Source organism: Lissotriton vulgaris, chromosome 5 (genome assembly GCF_964263255.1).
Source record: "Lissotriton vulgaris chromosome 5, aLisVul1.2, whole genome shotgun sequence".
NCBI classification, from domain to species: Eukaryota; Metazoa; Chordata; class Amphibia; order Caudata; family Salamandridae; genus Lissotriton; species Lissotriton vulgaris.
Window position 1 is genome coordinate 1,170,642,806 of NC_141693.1, and position 24,811 is coordinate 1,170,667,616.

Consider the following 24,811-nt stretch of genomic DNA (forward strand, 5'->3'; position numbering starts at 1 on the left):
GAGTTACCCCCTCTGTAGGTGGATTTTCTCCTATATGGCCTGGAATCAGTCTGTCTAGTCTGACTCTGGTTGGAGTAACGCTGTCTGTTCTCACCATAGGAGTGGTACTGGGAAGAGCCTCAAAAATTGAAGGATGTGCCCCTGCCACATGCTCCACGAAATGGTTGCTTCCGATATTTGAGAGATCCTAGGGCGCGAGCAGTGTCCGTATCCTTTTTGATTGGCCTCCAAGGCATCGTCCACATGCTTGCCGAAGAGGGACTCTCCATCGAAGGGAAAATAGAGTATTTTTGCTTGCACCTCAAGCCTTAAGCCAGCCCTGCCTTCTTAAGACTGCAGCACCTGCCAGTTGTCTGAAACCTGTAGAAAAAATATCGAATGCGCAGTCTATAATTTCCGATGACATTTTCTCACCCTCTTGCAGGATTTTATGTGCCTCTGCCCTGGAGGATTCAGGTCGACAAAGGCTGCGATCTCCGACCACATTTGTCGGTCGTATCGGCCGAGGATGGCTAAGGAATTGGCCACCCTGACTGTAGTGGCAGCCATCATGGGGAACTTTTTGCCGAATGTATCCAGGCGTCGACCTTCCTGGTCCGGCGGGGACGTTAAAGGAGAAGCCGGATTACGCGATCTCTTTTGGGCAGCCTGCGTAATTACAAAGTCTGGCTTTGGTTGAGACACAAGGCAGGCAGGAGAATCTTCTGGTGCCTTATATTTTATGTCTAGGCATGGGAGTACGGCCGGAACTGAATTAGGCCGTTCCATGAGTTGGAGTCCTTCCTTCCAAATGAAATCAATAATAGGAATGGCATGCACTTGTTTCAGAGGTTGATCTTTAAAATCATAAAGAAAACAGTCCTCTTGTCTGATGACCATAGGCAAGTGGAAACGCTTCGCGGCTCTCGCCATCAAAAGGTGAAAACCCCCAATGTCCACTGGAGGAGAAGCCAGATGAGAGGCAGGAGGAGGAGACGCAGTCTGAGCCTGGTAATTGTCCCAATCTGTTAGGACAGCGTCATTATCTTGGTCTGCAGAGGAGGAGAATTCATATCGCCCGACGCCCGAGACAAGTTGATTTCCGTCAGGGGCAAGAAGATTTAATGTCTATTTTGTCCCACGGACAACTAGACATTAAATCAAAGGAAATGGAGACGCCCCTACTTGGCCTCGCCCCTACAGCTATCGGCTCGGTGAGTTGTCAGTAGTGTTCTCTCAGATGCAACTTCTCTTCGCTACTGGTTGTGGCTTCTGCACGCATGCATAGCTCTTGTGGGCACAAACACAATGGTCTGCCTAGGAGAGCTCTACAAGTTTCTCTCGCTTAGTTTACTAATGCCATAGTATTCGTGATGAAAAACTGAGGGAGTTAGGTCCAAACGGGACAGGGGCAGGCTGGATCTTATTTGGATCAAGGAAAAAGAGAGAAAAATGCCTGCACCCTCTTTGTTACTTCTATGTCACAAATTCAATGAGACCAAACAGATACTTAGTTGTGTTTAGTCAGGTACCTTAATTTGTACCAATTACTTCATTTTATTTTTCAAAAAAAAATTTCAAGAATATTTAGGGCAGAAAAATGTACACATTCACATCTAAACATTTACCACGTGTATATACATTTCAAACAAGACGAATACTGTGTCAATTATATATACAAGTTAAACAACAACACATTGACGTGACAATTATTGCATGAATAATACAAACATCGCACTGAATATTTTCTTATTCCGAAAGAAAATCAACTTCGTAATTTGTCACAAAGCTACATCAATTTTAGAGATGCTAAGGAACAATAATAGGATGAGTCTCTTTTATTCCTAGTGTATACTCAATATACTAGTTTGTTCCCGCTGGTGAGCGACGCGTTTCGAGTAAGGGCCAAGAAGGTTCCCGAACTCTCATCAGGGCTTTATGAACAATCTGTATGGGGTGCGAAACAACAATAAAAATAGTCAGGTGGGGTGAAATTAAATTAGAAAGCCATATGTGTCTCATCGCTATTAAGCCATCTAGTGAATCCTACCTGTGTCTGTGGAACCAATGAGAACCAGGGTGTTCTCAAACTGCAACTGTGGGCAGCCTTTCCATTTAGATAAAGCGTTCTCTCATGCAGCAAAAGTTGTTAATCCTAAGTCGGGAAACAACTGTCTTTATCAGTATATTTTTTAAAGAAGGTCTGGGGGTTTATTTAGTGTGTTGAAAGGAATGGGACGGGACCTACCTCGGAATTAATTGCGGTAGTCCCGATCGGGTAACGGCTCTCTTCCCGCTTTGATATGTTGATACCTGTTGAGTGTATCAAAATGTGGTCAATTGTCTAGCCAAAAGGGAGTTTTAGAAACACATGGCTCCGAGGCTCGCTTGGAATCGGGTTCGTACCTGTGTTTATTTTTGCCAAACGTGGCGTTTGACTTCTTTGGGAGTCGAGCGGGGCCGGTTTCTCTGCACTGCACGCTTGATCCTGAATTGAAAACGAGACGGCGATTAGATGTCTCGCGTTTGAATTTTCATTTAGTTTAAATGTGACTAGCAAGGGTGAAACACTTACGGGATGGTCAAATTGTCCACCACGCAGACGTCTATTCCCGCATGGTGTCGGAAGCCGTGGACGTCTTCACTGACAGTAAACACTATTTTGAGATTACGTGTGCATTGTGGGTGCAGGTTCCCTACCTAGGATTGTGGGAGAGGTAGTCCCAGTTACTTGTTTGGGAATGGCTGATGTGTAGCGTTCGGATTATGAGCAAGGCAACAGGTCATTAGTCTAGTTTTCAGGTTTCCAATTACTGTTGCGCGTGTGTTAATGAATATGTATAGCTGTTGAGTCTCATTGATTGCTGTATTCATGGAAATGGCCCCAGGTACTATTGAAGCGTTGCAGACGCTATTACACTCTAGCTAGTTCAGACATACTGTTTAGTCCAGTGAGGGTCGTGTTAAATTTCAAAATGAGGTATGCTTCCTTTTGGAGCAACATCTTGTCAATATCAGTAGGGCGCTGTGTACTATTTATGGTAAAGAGTACAGACCACTTGAAGTCGCTTTCACTATGTGATTTTTCAATAAAATGCTCTACCATGGGAGCAGTGAGTACTTTCTTTTTGAGACGTGATTTATGCTGGCCTATGCGTGCATTGACCTGTTGATTTGTTTTTCCGATGTAAATCTGTTGGCACGGACAAATGATTACGTAGATCATGTTTTTTGTTTTGCAATTTGAGAAAGTGTGGTGTTTCCATGTTACATTCCTATGCTGGAATTCTTATCCCTCAATGGTGTTGTCACATGCAACACAGGTGCCACATCTATGGTGACCTTCCAACGGTTTCATGTTCCAAAGGGAGAGGAGATCGTGTTTTTGTTTAGGCCTTGAAATGTCCGCGCGGACAATTTGTTGTCCTATGCTTTTATTCTTTTTGTAGGCGAATATTGGCCGAGGAAAAGGGCATTCCAATCCCTCCAAGAGATGCCAATTGCTCAACACTGTTTGTCGCATTTTGTGCGTGTCTGGGCTGAAGGTAGTCACGCAGACGGGGAGGTCTAGCTCTTTCATTTCCCTAGTCTGCAACAGGTAGTTATACTTTCTCAAATTGCAAAACAAAAAACGTGATCTACGTAATCATTTGTCCGTGCCAACAGATTTACATCGGAAAAACAAATCAACAGGTCAATGCACGCATAGGCCAGCATAAATCACGTCTCAAAAAGAAAGTACTCACTGCTCCCATGGTAGAGAATTTTATTCAAAAATCACATAGTGAAAGCGACTTCAAGTGGTCTGTACTCTTTACCATAAATAGTACACAGCGCCCTACTGATATTGACAAGATGTTGCTCCAAAAGGAAGCATACCTCATTTTGAAATTTAACACGACCCTCACTGGACTAAACAGTATGTCTGAACTAGCTAGAGTGTAATAGCGTCTGCAACGCTTCAATAGTACCCGGGGCCATTTCCATGAATACAGCAATCAATGAGACTCAACAGCTATACATATTCATTAACACACGCGCAACAGTAATTGGAAACCTGAAAACTAGACTAATGACCTGTTGCCTTGCTCATAATCCGAACGCTACACATCGGCCATTCCCAAACAAGTAACTGGGACTACCTCTCCCACAATCCTAGGTAGGGAACCTGCACCCACAATGCACACGTAATCTCAAAATAGTGTTTACTGTCAGTGAAGACGTCCACACGGCTTCCGACACCATGCGGGAATAGACGTCTGCATGGTGGACAGAATTTGATCATCCCGTGTTTTACCCTTGCTAGTCACATTTAAACTAAATGAAAATTCAAACGCGAGACATCTAATCGCCGTCTCGTTTTCAATTCAGGATCAAGCGTGCAAGCAGAGAAACCGGCCCCGCTCGACTCCCAAAGAAGTCAAACGCCACGTTTGGCGAAAATAAACACAGGTACGAACCCGATTCCATGCGAGCCTCGGAGCCATGTGTTTCTAAAACTCCCTTTTAGCTAGACAATTGACCACATTTTGATACACTCAACAGGTATCAACATATCAAAGCGGGAAGAGAGCCGTTACCCGATCGGGACTACCGCAATTAATTCCGAGGTAGGTCCCGTCCCATTCCTTTCAACACACTAAATAAACCCTCAGACCTTCTTTAAAAAATATACTGATAAAGACAGTTGTTTCCCGATTTAGGATTAACAACTTTTGCTGCATGAGAGAACGCTTTATCTAAATGGAAAGGCTGCCCACAGTTGCAATTTGAGAACAACCCGGTTCTCATTGGTTCCACAGACACAGGTAGGATTCACTAGATGGCTTAATAGCGATGAGACACATATGGCTTTCTAATTTAATTTCACCCCACCTGACTATTTTTATTGTTGTTTCGCACCCCATACAGATTGTTCATAAAGCCCTGATGAGAGTTCGGGAACCTTCTTGGCCCTTACTCGAAACGTGTCGGCTCACCAGCGGGAACAAACTAGTATATTGAGTATACACTAGGAATAAAAGAGACTCATCCTATTATTGTTCCTTAGCATCTCTAAAATTGTAAAATTGATGTAGCTTTGTGACAAATTACGAAGTTGATTTTCTTTCGGAATAAGTAAATATTCAGTGCAATGTTTGTATTGTTCATGCAATAATTGTCACGTCAATGTGTTGTTTAACTTGTAAATATAATTGACACAGTATTCGTCTTGTTTGAAATGTATATACACGTGGTAAATGTTTAGATGTGAATGTGTACATTTTTCTGCCCTAAATATTCTTGAAAAAAATTTTTGAAAAATAAAATGAAGTAATTGGTACAAATTAAGGTACCTGACTAAACACAACTAAGTATCTGTTTGGCCTCATTGAATTTGTGACATAGAAGTAACAAAGAGGGTGCAGGCATTTTTCTCTCTTTTTCCTTGATAGTATTCGTGATGGCACAGGATGCCAAAAACAGAATGAATGCACAATTTATTTTACTTGCAGGCTAGGTTTTTAAAAACACGTTTTTGTGTTTTACTAGCAGCTAATGTCTGTGTGGCTAGTGCTGAAAACTCAACACTTTTGCCACGCAAGCTTATGAAGTAGGGGATAGAGGCGGCATAAAGAGAATGAAACCGGGATGAGCAAGGAGCGGGGTGGGGTCTATGAGAGCGGGCGTAGACTGCCAGTAAAGTAATTTTTTCTTTCTTTAGATGATAATAAAGAACGCAATATAAAATCTGCCCCTTTCTTCCGTCTGTTTTGTTGTCCGTTTTCACTTGCTCCTGTGGTGCGGCTTTTCAAAGAAATCGAAAGTGTAGTGGAGATTGCTCATGCAGGATAGCGAGTTTGCATTTACAAGCCTTATTTGCTGGTGCGTCAGGAAGCATTCCTGCATGGGTAGCACAGGAAAGGACTGTCTCATCTGGCATGCGGGGTCCCATTTGGCTCAGATTCTCCTGACTATGGCGGCTCTGCAGGGGTTGGAGTAGTCGGCTGTAGCTGTGCTAAAGAGAGCAGTGGAGTTGGATGGTGCATCAGGTTCCGGACCAAGAGACCCTGATTTGCTGCTCGGAGGGCACAGACCTTGTTATTCAACGTCTGAAAGGTGAGCTTTTGTTTGGGAGAGAGGCTGACAAGTTGTCAGTGTGCTTAGGCATTTCAGGGTATTTTATTTTATTTATATTTAACGTGGTCTTCTTATGTGTAAAATGTAAGAGTTATGCTTTTGGCTCTTTTAGCTTTGGCTCTTTTAGCTATATACTTAGCCAGCCAGCATTTTGAAGGCCTTTTGTGAGATGTGATACTCATAGCTGCCGATTTTTCATTGCTTATGGGTGACATTTCCGTGGTTGCAGTGTACTTAAAACGAGTGACATTCTGCTGCCAAATGTTGACCACCTCAAGTGACATTTTATTGTGAGTAAATAAATAACAAAGACGTAAAGAAATGCATATCAGAAATAAACCCTTTTGAGAAATGAGGACGGCAGCGAAACACCTGAAATAGACGACCTAGCCTACAGGGCATGTTTTGAAAACAAAACAAGTAAAGAACGTGAGGCTGTCTGTCTGAGGAACCAATGCCTAATATTAGGAATTAATGTAATCTACAATTAACCAATGTAGGAATATGTTCAATATAATTCTCAAAAATACTTTGCCAACATAAGGGTCCAGGCAGGATATTCTTTTCAGATCTGAATAGTATGGATCCTCAATAGTCTGAAAGAATAACTTTTTAAAAAGAAGCAGTAATCTTTAATATAGTGCTTCAACCTGCACTACTGCCATTTCTAAGCACAAACAAAACACATAGCTGCACTCTACAAGGGAATTGTTGATTGAAACATTTAATGATATTTTATGCATTAGAGTGAAAACAACATACTTTTTTAGTCAACATGTACTTTGACCAACAGTAATATTGTCTCCCATTTTCTCCATGCTCTCTGGAAAAGGAACTACAAAGCAAGCATTGAGACCTTTCCCTACAATCCCACCAAATTAGGTGGTGTTTTCTTCCCACTTCCACCCTGGACACAGATTTTGTCCGAGATTTGATATGAGCAAGTATTTGCCCATGTCCATGATGCGAATAGGCTGTGGCAAGATTTGTGAAAACTCCCAAATGCATTATTTTGTGCGTGTGCACAAACTTCCCAGGGCATTCCAACACTGAAACACCCTCTTCTCACACCTCAGAAAATATTAATTCACAAGAAAATGTAGATGTATCTTTTACAAGTGCACATCTGCACTCTGAGCCTTGAAAAGCTGTGCTATTTGTGAACCGAAGTTGAAGCAAGTATTGGCAAACAAGAGCCTTAAACAGCCAAAGAGACTGGGTGTGTGCAATGTGTGCCAAGGACAGCCAAACGCATACTAGATTTTCAGGATTATCACATAAAATAAACAGATACTGACTAAATCTCATTAGAACGAATTTGAATAGTAAGTGGTCTTTTTGAAAGTCTAGCCATGGATTCTATTCTGACCTGCCCTCATGGACCTATGCTGGACATCATTGCCAACTAATCCTAAACTTCCTACAAACTCTTCCCCTTCTGCAACTTACATTTGTATTTTTTATACATTTGTAGAATGTCCTACCTTAGAAGAGAAAATTAGTGGCTTCTTTCAGCGTTTTTGGAAATCTATGGTATCTGTGCGGGCAGTATTTCAGCTTCAGTCAGTGCCAAATTAGGCCCATGTTATGCAAACCGTTCCTGTCAGGTACAGCTTGTTTATAGAGATTGCTTGAGTCTATCTATAGTGGGTGTGTGTATGTCTGCGCGGGGTAAGTCTCTAGGGGTGTGGTCCTGCATGTCTTTGTGCATTTGTCCATTAAGTGATGTATGAGTCTATGCATCTATAGCTTAGCTATGTGTCTGTGCAATGGTGTTTGAGTGTGCAGTGGGTGTGTTTATTTGTCCCAGGAGGGTGTGTCATTGTAGTTGGGTTGTATGTATGTGCAGTGAGTGTGTCAGTTTGGGCAAGATGAAAAAGGTAAAAACCAATTAGGCTGGAAGCAGGCCAGACGTCTCATGACAGATATCACCTCCTCAACTGCACAGAAGTTCTCATCTATTTCTTTTTTACTTCAACCTTGAGGTACTCTACCTTAATTTAACTTCAGAATATTGTGCTATCAGAATATTATATTCAAAATATTGAGGGCCAACATTTTCAGAAGGTAATTGGTAAGTAAAGATTTACTATTCTTAACTCCAGACTCTATATTGTGGTTCTCAATATTTGGCAGCATGATGTTTCTGCAGTGGGTATTTCCACATACAACCAACATGGATCGATGTGCAAATATTCTACAGCTTATTTTTGGACCAGTATATCCAAAATACCATACCTAAAGTCAGCTATTCAAGATCTTTCCAACATTTTTACAAATCATTGATAAATCACTGGTCAGTTTTATTAAAACAAACATCCATTAATGGCTCTGTGCCATCCCAGGTAATTGATTTGGGAATAGGTGGGACAAGTTGATTGTCTTACAGGACACGAAGGTTTATGTTGCATTTTGTCCCGAGGACAAGTAGATTATTAAAACATTTCCACACCCCTGAGAGTCTGTATCATTATGATTGACATCATTATTACCAGGGTCCTGAGGAACTGGTGATCGGGCCGGTGCAACCTGAAGTGACTCCTGTTTTGAAGGAGGCGGTGGAGAGGGCTTTGAAGAAGGTGGGAAACGACGATTGTAATCCTCCAGCATATATTGAAGGTTTGTGATCAAAGTCATTGGTAACTGAGCAACAGGAACATCATGGTCATCATCACGTGGGTTATCTGGAACTGAGATGTGCGACTCCCGTTCATCATCATCATAGTCTTGATATTTGGTATGTAGCTCTGATGGGCTACTTGCAGCACGAAAGGTGTCATCTGCAAAGAGTCCTCCCCTGCAGACGTAAATAGTTAAACAGGTGGACCTGACCCATGTTGGACAGGGCACAAAACCAGTGGAGCAAGATGTTTAACAGTTGTAACTGTCACCACTGTGAAGGTGGTCGCAGTCGCAAGAGAATATTGTGCCGTTGACGGTCCCGATAACGAGCTCGTCGTCGGGGTCATCGAAGGCTTCGTCGATGATGTCTCAGGCGTCGACGAAGAGGTGGTTGCCATCGACTAAGCCGAGGCCTTTGTCGTCGACACTGGCGCCGACGAAGATGTTAGTGTCGTCGACGAAGTCTTCAGCGTCGACTGAGTCATCGATGACGAAGTAGTCGTCGACGAGGTACTCTACGTCGACGAGGCCACCGTTGACGAAACAGGTAGAGTCAACGAGACGTGACGCGTCGACGAATGACGCTTAGGAAAGTTCGTCGACGAGACGACATTTTAACAATGGACGAAATAGGCCGGACCTCTTGGACCATCGTCGACTATGTAGACGTCGTAGTCGTCTTCGTCGACAGAGTTCTGGTCGTCGTAGAAGTAGGTATAACGTAGACAGATCTCGTCGTCGTCGACGGGCGCGTCGATGAGCTCGTCGACGAGCTGGCACTCGTTTTGGAGGATGAGGGCACAGTGTGGATCTGCGACGCCAGAGAACTAGGTCCCGCAGGCGTAGAGGCCGGCAGATCCCGTGGGGAGACGGACTTCCGAGCGTCCATAAGCTTCTTTTTTAGAAAAGGAGAAGGAATCTCAGACCCACGCTTCAGAGAGGTCTTAGAATGGCAGGAAGACACACTCTCTATATCAGACACAGGGTTGTCTGAGGTCTTCAACCTCTGTAGCCAAAGAAAAAGATAGGCCTCTCTATCCTCTAGGGTCTTAGAAGAAAAAGTTCTGCAAAATTTGCAACTCCTCACCTCGTGGTCTGGGTATAATTAGAAGATGCATTTTTTATGAGGGTCCTCAGAGAAAAGAAAAAGTTTTCCACAGGCAGAACAGGGCCGGAATAAAGACTTTTTAGTTGAAGACATGTTCATAAAGTTCTGAAGGTTTGAGAATGAAGAAAACTGAACAGAGCTCATGGAGACTCTTCACACGACGTGCGGTAGAAAATCTAAGGGCTTGAGCTTCTGAGGAGAAGGTTCTAGAGGGTGCTACAGCCTGATTGGCTGGAATGTGGACTATTATAATGACATGGATATGTTACTAAAGTGAACTCTCCCTCAATGCTTTTTATGGGCCAATGTTATTCTATGGTACTTTAAGGTTTTATTTTCCTTTGTATATATTTTGATATCTATCTATCTATCTATCTATCTATATATATATATATATATATCATGTGAGCAAGGTCCAGGTCGGACCTAAACGAGTCATGGCGGCATGGGATGCAGGGCAGAAACACTAAATAAATAAGCACAAAGAAACTTTGGGTCCGCGTGCCTATCCTAATCCGTTGTGTGCTATTGGATTATTGGTGGATGGAGTACTGATATATATATATATATATATATATATATATATATATATATATATATATATGTTTCTTACTACTATTTTATGTACCGTGGGACTCCCACTTCGACGACGGGGAATTATTCAAGCATGTGAATCTATGAAAGACACCCTAATACTGGAGAATGGAGTCTTTCCATCGTTAATGTGTGGTATAATCTGAACACACATGGTTATATCTTTCCTAGTAAACTGTTAAAAACAAAACCTCAAACAATCCAGACCATGATATATACAAGGGCAACTTAGGAGAAAGATGTAATTCTAGAAGGTGGTTATGTAGTAACATTAAAAAAAAAAAACCTCTAAGCCAACAAGCAAAGACAATACACCTTGGCAGTTTAGCCTATTAGCTGTGACACTGCCTTTTGTTTTACAGCAGAGGATCACTGTGAATGTGCGTGCATCTGTGGCAGCCATCAAAAAGGAAGGAAAATGCATTAAAAGATGTCTGCTGAAGATGTGCAGACATCCACAACAGCCATTTTTTAAAGCATTTAATTTTATCTTTACCAATTGCATTCATAAACTGCTGCCCTGGATGCATTTTCATTCACAGCAGCCATCTATGAAAAGGATTGGTATAAACAAAAAGAAATACCAAAAAAAGGTGCCAGCCGCCTATGTGCACGTGTCAGCTACTTTGCAAAGGTGAAAAATAATTTTAAGATGGCTGTAGGAGAGTAGGGTCTGCAATCCTATGATCACCCAGATTTTTTGCTTTTGTTTCACTGGTTTACGACTTTCTCTGGCTGTGGGCCTGCCAATCAGACCCACAGCCTGGCTGTTCTCTTTCTAAATTACAACATGTACCCTAGGTGCATTTACCAAATGGTACTGGGCCACCTTATCAGACCCTGTAACTCAGGGCATAGGTGTACCCAGGGCTGCCAGGGGCTGCAGCATGTATTATGCCACCCCTGGCTGGCCTCCTAAATTTGACACAACTGGCTGCATGACAGCTGGGGCAAAGTCGTGTAATCACCCTTTGCTGTAGGTGTAGTATACCTATACCTAACCCTAAAATGAACACACAGATTCCTATCAGTCACTCCTATGGCAGGCCTTGACAATCCTGAAGGCAGAGTGCTTGGAATCGGGTGAGATGGTGCTCTGGCATGAGCTGAGCCTGTCTGCAGCTTGCGGAACCAAGTCCTAATAGCTGTTCCATGATATCGCATACCATATACTCTTAAGTGCATTATAATCCTCGCGGTTAAATGCTAACTTTGGTATTGCTTTATCAAAACATGTCGAGTAAGGTGTCATACGAATTGGAATACTAACCCCTCGCCAATTCTGGCGACGGGGTTAGCATTCCACCCTTCTAGAGGGACGCGACATGTATGTAACTGTGAACCCTGGTTAAAGTTAACTAAAGCCTCAGCTCCACAAAATGGATGCTGCCACCACAGACACGAGTCTGACCTCCTGCTGCTGGGAGTCCTTCCAGCGAGGGAGGCTTGGACAAAGGGTTTCCTGTCCGGGGCGGTGCTAGCACCATCCCAGACATGGTTTTGTGTATCCTGGGTAGGCAGGGCTTTTCAGGAAGGTGACTGCTGAGTGGCACCCCGGTGCTCACTACGCATAGGCCGGCCAGAACCAGTTCCAGGGGCACACCAGCCCCTGGCCTGGGGAAAGTCCGGCATGGCAGAGGGGTGTAACCACCCCCCTCCTAGTCCCACCCATGGGCAGGACCTAGTCACCGGGTCAGCCCCCTTTTTTAGTATAAAGATGGGAGCGGGCCCCCTGTTCAAATTAGATCATCTTTGGAATCAAGACACGACTTTCTGCGAAAGGACTTCAAGATTTCTTCATCAAGATTCTCCCTTGTGGCTAAGGAGTAGTAACCCTGCATCCGCAGCCACCATCCTAAGAACACTGCGGTCTGCTGCAAGTCCTTCTTCACGAATCCGACGACCCAGCTCGACGAGACCCGGCTTCCCTGGCACCTCTGACCTCTACAGCAAAGCTGAGAACTGTGAGTGCGACGAGACCTCGAGGGACCGACGATCGCCAAGACTGCACGACTTCTTTGTAACAAGCCCACCGAGTCTTCCACTGGTGAGTGCTTTGGGGTCCGAGAAGCCCCAACCCTGAGCAGCTCCAGCACCGAAGATCAGCCCTCCAGCATCTCCACGATCTGCGTGGGGCCCTTCTGCTTTTGCGTGCTCACCGCGCTGTGTGGCTACTAGCCGGCTGGCTTGTGGCCTTCTACACGACGCCCGACGACATCACTGCTGCTGGTCTGGTTGCTCCAGACTGGCCCTTGCTTCCTTGCAACAGAGAAGCACCCCGGACCCTCCTGGTCCACTCCAGACGCCATTTTAGGTCCACCGCGTGGGCTCGAATTTGCCAAGGCTTTGTTGCCCAATCCTGGGTCCAGCGACGCCGACAGCTTCAATCATCGTGGGACAGCTCGCTCCTTCTTCCTGGTCGCCGACAACGCCTCCTGGTCCGTGAGATCTTCGAGCACAGCGTCACCCACTCGCCTTGTCGAGGTGGCTACCATCCGGTGCCCTCCTGGTGCCCACTGACTACTGGCTAGTAGTCTCGAACTTGGTCCCCTCTGCTTTCAGGTGTCATCTTCCATCGATCCAGGCTTGGATCCACCAAACTTTCTTCACTGGTCGCCTGCCAGCAACTTCTTTCTTCCAGGCTCCTGGTCCGTCTACGAGGATTCCCGACGTCCTTTGAGTCCTATGCAGCTGCAGCCCCTGGGCTAGGTAACTTCGGCATTTCGGTGGCCCAGTATAGCCTCACTATCCAAGGGTCAGAATCCACTTTCGTTTTCCTCCTACCAGGTCGGGTTCGCCCGAGAACACTAACTTTGCAAATTCTAGCTACCATAGACTTTGTCCCGCATCTCGCGTGAGAGTGCACACACTGCACCCGAGTCCCCTGGGTCTCCTAGAAGTAATCTAACGATTCTATAGTCAAGTCCTAGCGATTCCAAAGGCTATTAGTACTGTACTTACCTGCTAGTAATTTCGCATTCCACTTTTCAAGTATATGGTTTTCCGTGCCCCTCTGGCATTTGTATATACTGTGCTAACTTAAGTATTTTGATAAGAGTTTTGGTTTGTGCTTAGTACCCTGTCCTCATAAAGAGTACAGGGCTGTTGTGATTCTTAATAAATATCTGTTTATTTTCATAACACTTGTGTGGTGTCCTTTCACTTGGTATTCAAGGGGTATATGTGTGGTAAACAGCTGGCTTAACACGCCCTCTCGAGTCTTTAGCCTTAGACTGCTCGTATCCACGCTACTAGGATAGCTGGTCTATAAGGTTGACTTACAACCAATCATCAATAAGGGTTGCTGGACTGATACATAGTGTTCACTAGAATAGTGAGCACTGCATATCAGGCCACCTTCTCACAATGGCTGCCTGACAATTTGCGGTTTGGTATGATGGAGAGAGGGGCAGGAGATTCCTGGGTGTGAAAGGGTAGAGGGTAAATGAGAGGGGTGGGGCCAAAAGATAAGGCAGGGGTGCAAAATACTCCCTCACCTCCACTGCAATGCAAGATGTGCAGTCGGAAGTGGAAGCTCAACCAATCAAGACATCAAACCCAAATGGGACAAACATGAGACTGTGGGGGGTAGGAGGGGGATCATCAATTCACAAGCAGGGAAGTGAGATGGACAACAAACCCATACAATCACGTGCAAGGAACTTAACAAAAGCACACATTATGTATATATAATGTATTGGAAACTACATCTGGAATAGACAGCTGAATCTGTCTGTAGTCAAGATGCACAAGTTACTTACCTTCGGTAACGATATATCTGTAAGAAACAGTAGTTAGTGTTATATTCCTTACCTTAGAATATCCAGACGGTTGATCCTCTCTTCCTCTTTTGAGGGATGCGGAGGCAGAAAGAAGGTGGGTAAGGTGATGGACTGCCCGATATGAAAGGCTGTCCCCACCTTGAGCAGGAAAGTAGTAAGAGTCCTCAGAACAACCTTCTCCGATGGACAGAGAGGAAAGGAGGTTTAGAAGATAGAGCCTGGAGCTCACTCACTTTCCTGGCAGAGGTGATGGCAACCAGGAATGCAGTTTTAAGAGTCAGAAGACGAAGAGGACAGTTATGAAGTGGCTCAAAGGGAGAACACATCAGATAAGTTAGCACAAGGTTCAAGTCCCACTGAGGCATCACAAAGGGAACAGGAGGAAACGTGTGTGATGCCTTTCATTAATCTATTTACAACAGGGGACTTGAAAAGAGAAGGCTGATCAGGAAGCCTTAAGAAGCTGAAATGGCAGAGCTGTAGCCTTTGACAGTGCCCAGAGCAGCGCCCTGCTGGGCAAGAGAAAGAAGGAAGAGGAGAACCTCTGAAAGGGGGGCACAGAGTGGATCCATAGCTTTTGCTGTGGACTATGCCACAAACTTGTTCCACCTGCAGGTGTATACCGATTTTGTGGAGGGACTCCTGGCTGCCAGAATCACATCACAGACTTCAGGAGGCAAGTCAAATGGCCTCAACTGCCGACGCTCAATCTCCACGCATGTAGGTGGAGGTTCTGTCGCAGCAACAGGGGACGCCCTGCTGCTGCGACAGAAGGTCCTCCTGAAGAGGCAGACGAATCGGGGATCAACTGACATGCTGAGTAGCTCGGGATACCAGTACCTTCGTGCCCAGTCCGGAGCCACAAGGATGACTTTGGCCCGGTTGCACCTTATCTTCTTCAGCACTCTGGGCAGAAGTGGTATAGGCAGAAAGGCGTACAACAGACCGCAGCTACACTTGCGATGAAAGGCATCTCCGAGCGAGTCCCGCCTTGAGAATTCCAACACGCAGAACTGATGACATTGCACGTTCTCTTCTGTGGCGAATAGATCTAACCAAGGCTCTCCCAACTGCAGAAAGAGGCCTTGCGCCATGCCAGAGTTCAGACGCCATTCTTGATCCATCATGCACCGACGGCTGAGTTTGTCCTCCCTGGCGTTCAGGGAACCTGCCAGGTGTTGAACCACCAGGGAGATGCCCTGGATTCTAGCCATTTCCAGAGGCGCAGAGCCTACTGACAAAGGGTCCACGACCCCACCCCGCCCTGTTTGTTGCAGTACCACATGGCGGTGGTGTTGTCCGTGAACACCTGCACTACACTTCCCCGGATAGAGGGAAGGAATGCCTTCAGTGCAAGCCGGATCGCCCGCAGCTCCAGAAGGTTTATATGGAGCTGGGACTCCGCCAGAGAGGCCTCTGATCTCCGCCTCCCCCATGTGGACCCTCATCCCAGGAGGGACACATCTGTCACTACTACATGCTATGGTTGGGGTAGGGAGAGGGATCTGCGGTCGACCCAGTCGCGGTCCGTGAGCCAACACTGCAACTGTCTCGCAGTGCCCTCAGAGATCAGGACGTGGACGGACAGGTTGCCCTGATGCTGTGCCCACTGAAACTTCAGGTCCCACTGCAGAGCCTGCATCTGCCACCTGGCGTGATTCACCAGTAGGATGCAGGCGGCCATCAGCCCCAGGAGTCGCAGTGTCAACCTGACCAAGACCTGGGATGAAGGCTGAAAGATTGGAATCCGAGCCTGAATATCCCAAACCCGCTGCTCGGGGGGATAAACCCGAAACTCCACCGAGTCCAGAACCGCTCCGATGAAAAGGAGCTTCGGAGAGGAGCACAGGTGTGACTTCAGCACATTGATGGAGAACCCCAGAAGGTGCAGGAGGTCGGTCGTGGTCTGGAGGTGGGACTGTCTGGGGCGAGCCCGCCTTCAACAACCAGTCGTCGAGATAGGGGAAGACTGAAACCCCTGATCTGCGCAGATGAGCTGCGACCACCATCACTTTCGTGAACACCCGAGGGGCACTGGTGAGGCCGAAGGGGAGCGCGGTAAACTGAAAGTGCTAGTGGCCTACCGTGAACCGCAGGTAGCGCCGGCAGGACAGGGATGTGGAAATAAGCGTCCTGCAAGTCCAACGCCCCCATCCAGTCTCCAGGGTCTAGGGCAGCTAAGACCTGAGCCAATGTCAGCATCGTAAACTTCTCCTTCTGGAGGAAGCTGTTGACGTTCCGGAGTTTCAAGATAGGGTGTAGGCTTCCTTTGCCCTTCTTGGGAACCAGAAAGTAGCGGGAAAAACAACAAAACCCTACTTCTGGCCCAGGTACGCGTTCGATGGCCCCCTTGGCCAAGAAGGACGAAACTTCCTTTTGCAGAAGTTACAAGTGATCCCCCGACATGCGGTGGTATTGCGGTGGCATGGCTGGAGGTGTTGACTCGAAGGGGAGGGAGTAGCCCTTTCGGACGATTTGCAGAACCCACCTGTCCGACGTGATGGTACGCCAGTGGAGGAGGTGATGGCGAACCCTGCCCCCCACTGGTGTCGAATGGGCCTGAAATGCCAACTAGGAAGGCTTAGAGTCGGATGCTGTGGGAGCGGATATGGACTGACCCTGCCGTTGTCTCCCGGTACCGCCACGGCGGTAACCACACCCGCGACCGCGCTGAGACAAGTTCTGCGGCCTGTGGCTGGCTGGACGTGTGGGGGAGCCCCTTCCTTATCCACGAAAGGGCCAAGGACTTGGCCGTAGCCCTGGAGTCCTTAAAACGGTCTAGCGCACTATCCACTTTGTCGCCAAAGAGGCGACGGCCATCGAAGAGGGCATGTCCATGAGCGTGGCCTGGACACCCCCCCCCCCCCCCGAGAAGTTGGCAGACCGCAGCCAGGCATGGCGACGAATCGCCACCGTCGTAGAAATCACTCTGCCCAGCGAGTCCGTGGTGTCTAGTCCACATATAATCGAGTACCATGCTGTATCACGCCTTTCCGCCAGGGCTTGAGCGAGCCGTGTCCGGGCCTCCTCCAGACACTGTGGCAGCACCTCTGCAACCGTATCCCACAGAGAGTGGGTGTAACGGCCTAAAAGGCAGGCGGTGTTGACAGACCGTAGCCCCAAACTCAGAGAGGAGAACAGTTTCTTCCCAAACTGATCATACCTTTTGTATTCCCGATACTGAGGAGCGGTCGGGAATGTGGTCTGGGAGGTAGAGGCTTGAATCACCAGGCTCTCGGGGGTGGGGTGAAAGGACAGAAAGCAGGGCTCGCCCGGAGCCGGGCGGTGGCGTCGGGCCACGTTCCGATCCACAGGGAGGCCTGTAGAGGGCTTGGACCAGGTGCCCATCAGAACGTCGGTGAGGGCTTCGTTAAACAGCAGTAGAGGCTCCGAGGAGCTTGCCTGCGATTTGAGCACCTCAGTGAGGAGGTTAGTCCTCACAGCCGCGATAGGGAGCTCAAGAGCCAAGGCCTTGGCCGCCCTGTTCAACACCATGCTATAAGTAGCACCCTCCTCCGAAGCCACGCAGGGAGGAGAGATGAATCCAGTGACGGGCGAAGTGTCCAGACCACTGGCCTCCCCCAGCTCATCTGCCCTATCCTGGCTCAACTGACACTGCTGTGCCAGAGGGTCCTCAGACCCCTCCCAGTCCTCCTCGTCATCCATCTCCTGGTAACCAGGCAAAAATGATGGAGCTGGGTCGTAGGTAAATTGTTCACCCATCGGGCTGAAACCGGGGACGGTGTCGTCCGAAGACGTCACCGGGAGAGACACCCTCGGGGTCGGCCCCAGCAGAGGAGTCGTGAGGTTGACTGGCGACGACCCGGATCCAGGCCTGGATCCTGTGGGGCCCTACAGCCCTAAGTTGACGACGGTGCCGAAGCACCCGACAGCGCCAGAGCCGGCGGTCCGTTAGGGATCCCAGTCGGACCCGCGGGGCCCGAAGGCGCCTCGGCAGGTTCCGACGGAGGAAAGTGAGTCCTCATGGCCACGAGATAAGCACTTATCTCCTCCGGCATCGCGTGCAGCCCAGGGACCGGCGGGTATGGAGCTGGACGCGCGAGCGGTGTCGCCCGAACCCCCGGCCGCATCACGCGAGCGTTGGGGGGTGGGAGGGGGGGAGGGGAGGGTGTCGGAAGAGCGATGACGCCTATTCGACTTCTTTTTCGGATGCCTCGACTTACCGGAGGACTGGGAGCCCGACGATTGGTGGTAACTCCACTAGCGGCGATGACTGCGGCCACGCGACCTATCCCTCAATTTCCTACTCTACCGGGACCTCTAGCGGCTCGGGGCAGACTGCCAGTGCTCGAGCAGCTTACGGGACCGCTCCCGTCTAGCCGTCGAGGTCTAGGCCCGGCAGTCTGGGCACGAATTGTCATCGTGGTCGGCCCGAGGCAGTAAAGGCACCAATGATGGGGGTCGGTCACCGACATCAGGTGGTGACAAGGTTTAAAACCAGGCATCCCTAACGGCACCGCGAGTCGAAATCGACTCTTAAAGTGATCAAAAGAGATCAAAAACGTTAGTCAAAAAATGACTGAAGTGCTGCTCTTCCCGGATCTGCACTTGCTGGCGCGGAAAAAAGAAGAACGGACGTCAGCGCGCGAGGGCAGCATCTAAGTACTCCGACGACGTCATCCCGGCGATCACGACGCAGACGACGGACTCGGAGCCGCAGACGACGCCTACCGACACGCAAGGGTAATGCTGTCGAAAACTTTCCGGATCCAGCCTGACGCCTGGGGATATTCTGAGATAAAGAATCTAACACTAACCTGTTTCTTCCAGACCTACAAATCACAGACTTTCCTGGTTAAGGAAAGTAGGCAAGGTTATGGGACTCACTAAAATCCTCCTTTATTTGTTATTTAAACTATGTTTAACATTTATAAATCCTGAAGATGATTGATGGGTCTTACATTAATCAGCATGAAATATCATAATTGGATGAAAACATGTGGAATCAGACTGCTCAAGTTCCTTACATCCAATGAGCAATGACCAATTTAATAATTCAAACATTTGGATACTTTTTCTCCCCAAATCACATTATTTCTTGCTACATCGAAGTACTTGCATATATGCTTTCCACACAGTTCATCTCATCAAAAGACAAACATTGTACCCACCCACAGCCTTTAAAAAAGAAAATTGCTGTATTTTTGTACATTTCACTTGCAGGTATAGGGTGCTGTAATCCAAATCAAAGTGTAACTTTTCACGAAGCACCTGAGCCATTCACTGTTCAGTATGCCCATATCTGAATAATTTTAAACCAGAGAATTTAGATGAAAAACATCAGTGAGAGACCAACATAACTGATTAACTTATTAGAGTATCCCTTTATGCAGTGGCTGCTACCCTAGTATACCTCTGAAGTAACCGAAAGGGGCACACATCACCCTACAAAGCCCCTTAACAATTAATTAAACTAATATGACAGATCTTTAAACATCTGAGTTCCAGTTGAAGGATTTTCTATTTGTATGCAATTAGGAATGATAATCCCGCTGCTCTTTAGTGTAAACCATGTGATGGCTTTGTATAGCTAAAAGCAACAAGGGATTTACGACCGAGTTTTCCCTTCACCTCCCTGAGGCGCCCATGCCAAAATCTCAACATCGATATATAGATTATTTTCATCTTTAGATGCTTCATATTTGAAAGACTATGGTGAACTACACAGTTAACCTGCCAAATATATTTTTAAAACCACATGGATTAGATGGATGAATTAAGATACCGATAAAACCTGTTTTTCTTATCTGATCACACCTTGGATGCTAAAGAAAGGAATTTTAAGATGCATGGTAAGATAACAAACACACATCAGCTAATAACGTATACTACTTTTTCCTGATCCTGGAGCACACTGGTAAATATAGAAACACAAAACGGGCAGTTGACATTTGTTGAAAAATTAATGCTAGCCAGAATATCTATAGTCCCTGCATTGCAATTGACAATACATAACAAGATACTTACGATATTTTACCAAACGGGGCAAATGCAGACTTTATGTCTTCGGTTGTTATTTCTGGACTTAGATCTCCAACAAATACATGAAAGTGATCTGGGAGAACAAGGTAATAAGAGACTAGATAAATAGGCTGAATATCCACAATATCTCGTCAGGTTACTTTCCTGTGAACCAAGACAGTAAGGTTACATAAGAAAAGGCTCATCTACAATCAAATGAAATGTAGAACATTGCAAATAAGGCATTCCAAGGCTAAGAGGGAATGGCTATGGACTTCTCTACATCAAAAGAAGTCACTTTGGTTTTCAGGACTAACCAAATTCATTGATACCAATTAATTATGCGGTGGCATGTCAACTGGTGCTAAAATAGATACCATAAAAATTACAGTGACTATACTAGATTACAAATATTTCAGTGATCAGTTACTAGATGAATACACTGCACGTTTTTGTCAAAAATTGCATCGTTATAAAAAATATTGGTCATATACCTCAACTCAATGGGGCAGTTGTACTGGGGAACCACAGGAACAGGATTGTTTATGAATAACGATAGACACTTGACAAATTGTAATTTATGAGATGACGTCAATGAACAAATTGGGTTATGAAAGTTAAATCAATGGGATTACAAGCACATTAATTTGTAGTAATGGGACAAGGGATGGTTGGGAATTAAATGTAAAAACATATTAGCTTTTTGATCAGACTGAAATGCTACAATTTTTAAATGTTTACGATGTAGGACTCAAAATAGTCACCCCGGCAATATACTTCGCATTGATATGCACCCTTAAATGTAAGCATGCTTAAAAAAGCTTGAAACAAAGACATGCTTTGTAAGCCTACATTAAGTATTAAGAACATGTTTATACCAATCTTTCTCTTAGAGTCCATCATAGATCTTTATTCTGCAATGTACTTTTCTCATCAGGAACCCAGTACTCCCTTTGTGTACAATGAAAACAGCAAACGGACTACTGATTTTCAAACTAACGTCGATCTGTATATCACAATGTAAGATGGCAAATAAATCTGGTATTTGTAAAGCATGAACACATCACCCTAAGGGTCTCAAGGTGCTTGGGGCCGTCGGGGAGTGAGCTATTGCCCAGAGTCACATGATGCTGAGCTGCCACCAGTGATCGAACCGCGAGCCCCGTGCTCCAGAGCCAGTCACTCTGGCCGCTGCGCCACACCCTAGCAGTAGATGATAAAACAAAAAACTGATTCATAGGAGATAAGGAAAAGTTACTATTAATGCTGGTTCTCCTTCATTGGCCCCTTTACTTAATTGGCATAATATCGAGTACATCTGTCCATGTGCGGGATCCCTGAGCACCTTCACACAGAACGCCTTTCAATTGTGTCTATATTAAGTACACAGATTTCATTTCACATTCTTCCCTCAAGAAGCTTCTGGCACCTGGTCATTAGAGCCCATCTGTTGGTGTCACTTCTATCTCGTGTTCTTGTTTCAATGTACTTGCACTGTGGAATTGTATAAATGTAGCAACAAAATGTATGGATTTTAAATTTACATGCTCCAAATAATAGAGAGTGGAGCTCTGGTCCATTGAAATAGTAACAGCCTTGCTTATTTTGAATGTGTGCCGAATATTTTTGCATTATGCACGTTAAACTTCTATGCAATTTCCGGAGAGTTGTGTTTTTTATAAAGCTGTTCACGACCTCAATGACAGAGGACTACGATTACAAGTAACTTTTTTCACCAAGTACAGAATAATGCTTAGGCCTTAGAGTACGGCAATGAATGTAGTCTGGTTGTTTACCAAAGCACTATTAAATATGGATACTGAACTATGGATATAAGTAACAATTTGTCAAAATAGGAGTATTCTCTTTGGGTTTTATTTAATACCATTGGGTATAAAAAAGAACTTACTTTTCTGGACCATGAACTTCTGCAGGTGGACAGCAATCTATACTTCGAACTGAGAAATTAGTTTCAGTTTGTACATTTAGGTTTGTTTTGTTAAACTCAAGTAATCTTAGATAAATACAAGCAACTTTCTCCTGTTATGAATTTTTCATTGGCTGTCATATATTCAATAATAAAAGTAATTCAAGTCCGTACCCCAAAGAAAGGAGTTAAAGGGAGAATAGTGGAATGGTTAAAGATATGCAAGGATAAAAACATCAGCCAATGAGATTATGCACCTGATCACTCTCTCTGCTTAAGTCAGAATCAAGTTAGCAATATCTGGTCAATGTAGAGATTGATATATAGGGGACCTCGAAGCACATTTTGCTATAAGGAATGCTGGTTAACTTTGCTCTTCTAATAATTTGTAACTACTCTGCAAAGCCATTCTAACGAATGTGTTTTTCATTGCATATATTTACTCATTAAACCATTCAAATCATAATGGACTGTTTACATGTTGTCCACCAAATACAAACTGTATCATAATTAAAAAATAATTTGTTTTTCCAATGTCATGCTTCATCGAGTGATGGTGAGAAAAATAGACAGATCAAGAGCGAGTGAGTAATTGTGAGCGCGTATGTGAGAGATATCTCTCGGAAGGAGAAGATCGGTTTAAAAGAAGTGAGAATAGATTTTGATTTACCTAATTTAAATCCAAAAAACACTATCACTCTGAAACACGGCACATGGTTCATAATAACAATTGACTCTACCTCGCTCTACAAGTTGAATTTATTTCACTAATGAAAACAATTGATAGATTAGGCATCTTTACTAAGCTGAAGAAAAATTAGAAGTGGACTATGGTGTCATTTGTTTAGGTGGAGGTGGGACTGTTGAAATCGGAGTTTAGTAAAAAGTTTCACAAATGAAGATAATTGTGTTGAATTAATAGGAATTTGCTTCCTTTGACAGCAGGTTTGCAATGGATGGCAAATTTGGAGGTGGTCTAGTTTGATGTAAATAAACATGTCTCTTCACGGGTCAGAGGGGCGGGGTCATATGTCAATACGTCAAGATACTTAAAAATAGTATGAATGTGATCTTTCAGAATGGTTGAGGGCACACTTTTCAAGGTGTAATCCAGATTTTCAAGAGAATGTTGTTGTTTGAAGATTATTGCTGGTTGCATTGTACATCAGTTACTTACCAAACATCTATGATGATGCTCTGGTATGAAAGTGTTCTAGACACTTGCATTTATCTTTCTGCCCAGGTGGTAGTGGCAAAATGGCAGACTGATCTTCGAAGGCCTTTAATTCTACATAGTATTAATGATACAGTGCTACTTCCAAAATAGCTGCAGTAGGATGCTCCAGTATTTATTCTTGGAGTCATGGCATCATAATATAAAGTACTAAATGCGTGTGCAACCAAGAAACAGCCCTTATAACAGGAATTATATAAATTGCAGGTATCAATATACAATGACAACGAATCCTGGGCAAGTGGTACTATAATCGTAGCAAATTAACTCATCAGATGTCTGCCACCAGCACCAAACACTCCCTATCCATGGTCACGCATGATCTAGCTTGGGTTTGGATGATGGTGGGGAGTGTGTGTGTGTTGGAAGGGAAGAGGAGGTGGTAATGTTGGCAATGAAACCAAAATTTGTGATATGCTTGACTTCAACACACAGATAATGTTTCTTCAAATACAAACCAGTCCCAAGATTGTCAGCGAGGGCTGATAGTGTTCAGATGGGGCAGTAATGCGGTAGACTCTCAGATGATATACTGGTTCACTGACAAAACTGGTGTAGAGCTACTGCAAGAACAGGATAAGGTCAGAGGGCAAGCCAACAGTCACCAGACAAGACTAGGCCCATTAAGAAGACGCTATTTTGTGAGGAGCAGCAATCTTGATGACTTGGCATCCAGCTTTGACTGTGCCCCGCTGGAATCCACTGAGAAAACAGTAATCTTACTGGCCACAGCGCGCTTCAAGCCTTGGGTGAAAGGGTCGTAGATATGTGATGTAGAGTTATAAGTAGTTTCTCCACTCAGCCACCAGAATGTACAGAGCATTAGCAGTAGATTCCAATCCTTGAAAGGTACTGCGAACGCTGTAAGTGATGTGCAACAGTGTAAAAGTCACTTTGGTGCAGGCTATTAAAGATCTGAGTGGAGGGGCTGGTTGGTGGAGCTAGACGAAGGCATTCCTCCTCTGTTGGCCACTTTGTATATGTATAATTTAACTAGCAAAACGAGACCTCATCAAGACCATAAAAGAGGGAGGTAGTTTAGCGCAGATCCAATCTAAAAGACGTGCCTACAAGCTACTTTTAGTCAATGCAAGATTGGAGTGGGACATACACCATTGGGAGAACTTGGCTGAGTCTCTAGCTAGCAGGGATTCTCGTAGATTCTGGAGAATCATTAATCATGGCTGCGCAGACCTTCCGTCTGCAAGAGAACCAAACATTGCAGCCAATGTCTGGCAAGATCACTATCAGGGGCTATACGCCCCCGAGGCAGAGGAGCCACAACAACCTGAAGCTAGCTCTTCCAATATATGTAATTCACTCCCCTTCACCCTGAAAGACGTCGAGATGGCCATAGCGGGTCTGTCATCAGGAAAAGCCCCGGGATTAGATGGGATCCCTGGTGATCTCTTTAGGCAGGAACCTGGGATCTGGGCCCCATATTTGATGGTCTTGTTTAATGC

General features: G+C 45.5%; 1 protein-coding gene across 2 annotated transcripts in view; it reads right to left on the reverse strand.

Moving 5' to 3' along the window:
• Window positions 1-24,811, reverse strand: part of TIAL1 (TIA1 cytotoxic granule associated RNA binding protein like 1) — a 710,846-nt gene that overhangs the window by 260,545 nt on the left and 425,490 nt on the right. For both annotated transcript variants that reach the window (XM_086922936.1, XM_086922937.1), the window contains exon 5: window positions 20,194-20,281. In XM_086922936.1, the coding sequence (XP_086779062.1) occupies window positions 20,194-20,281 (88 nt within the window). The remainder of the gene's footprint in view (window positions 1-20,193; window positions 20,282-24,811) is intronic.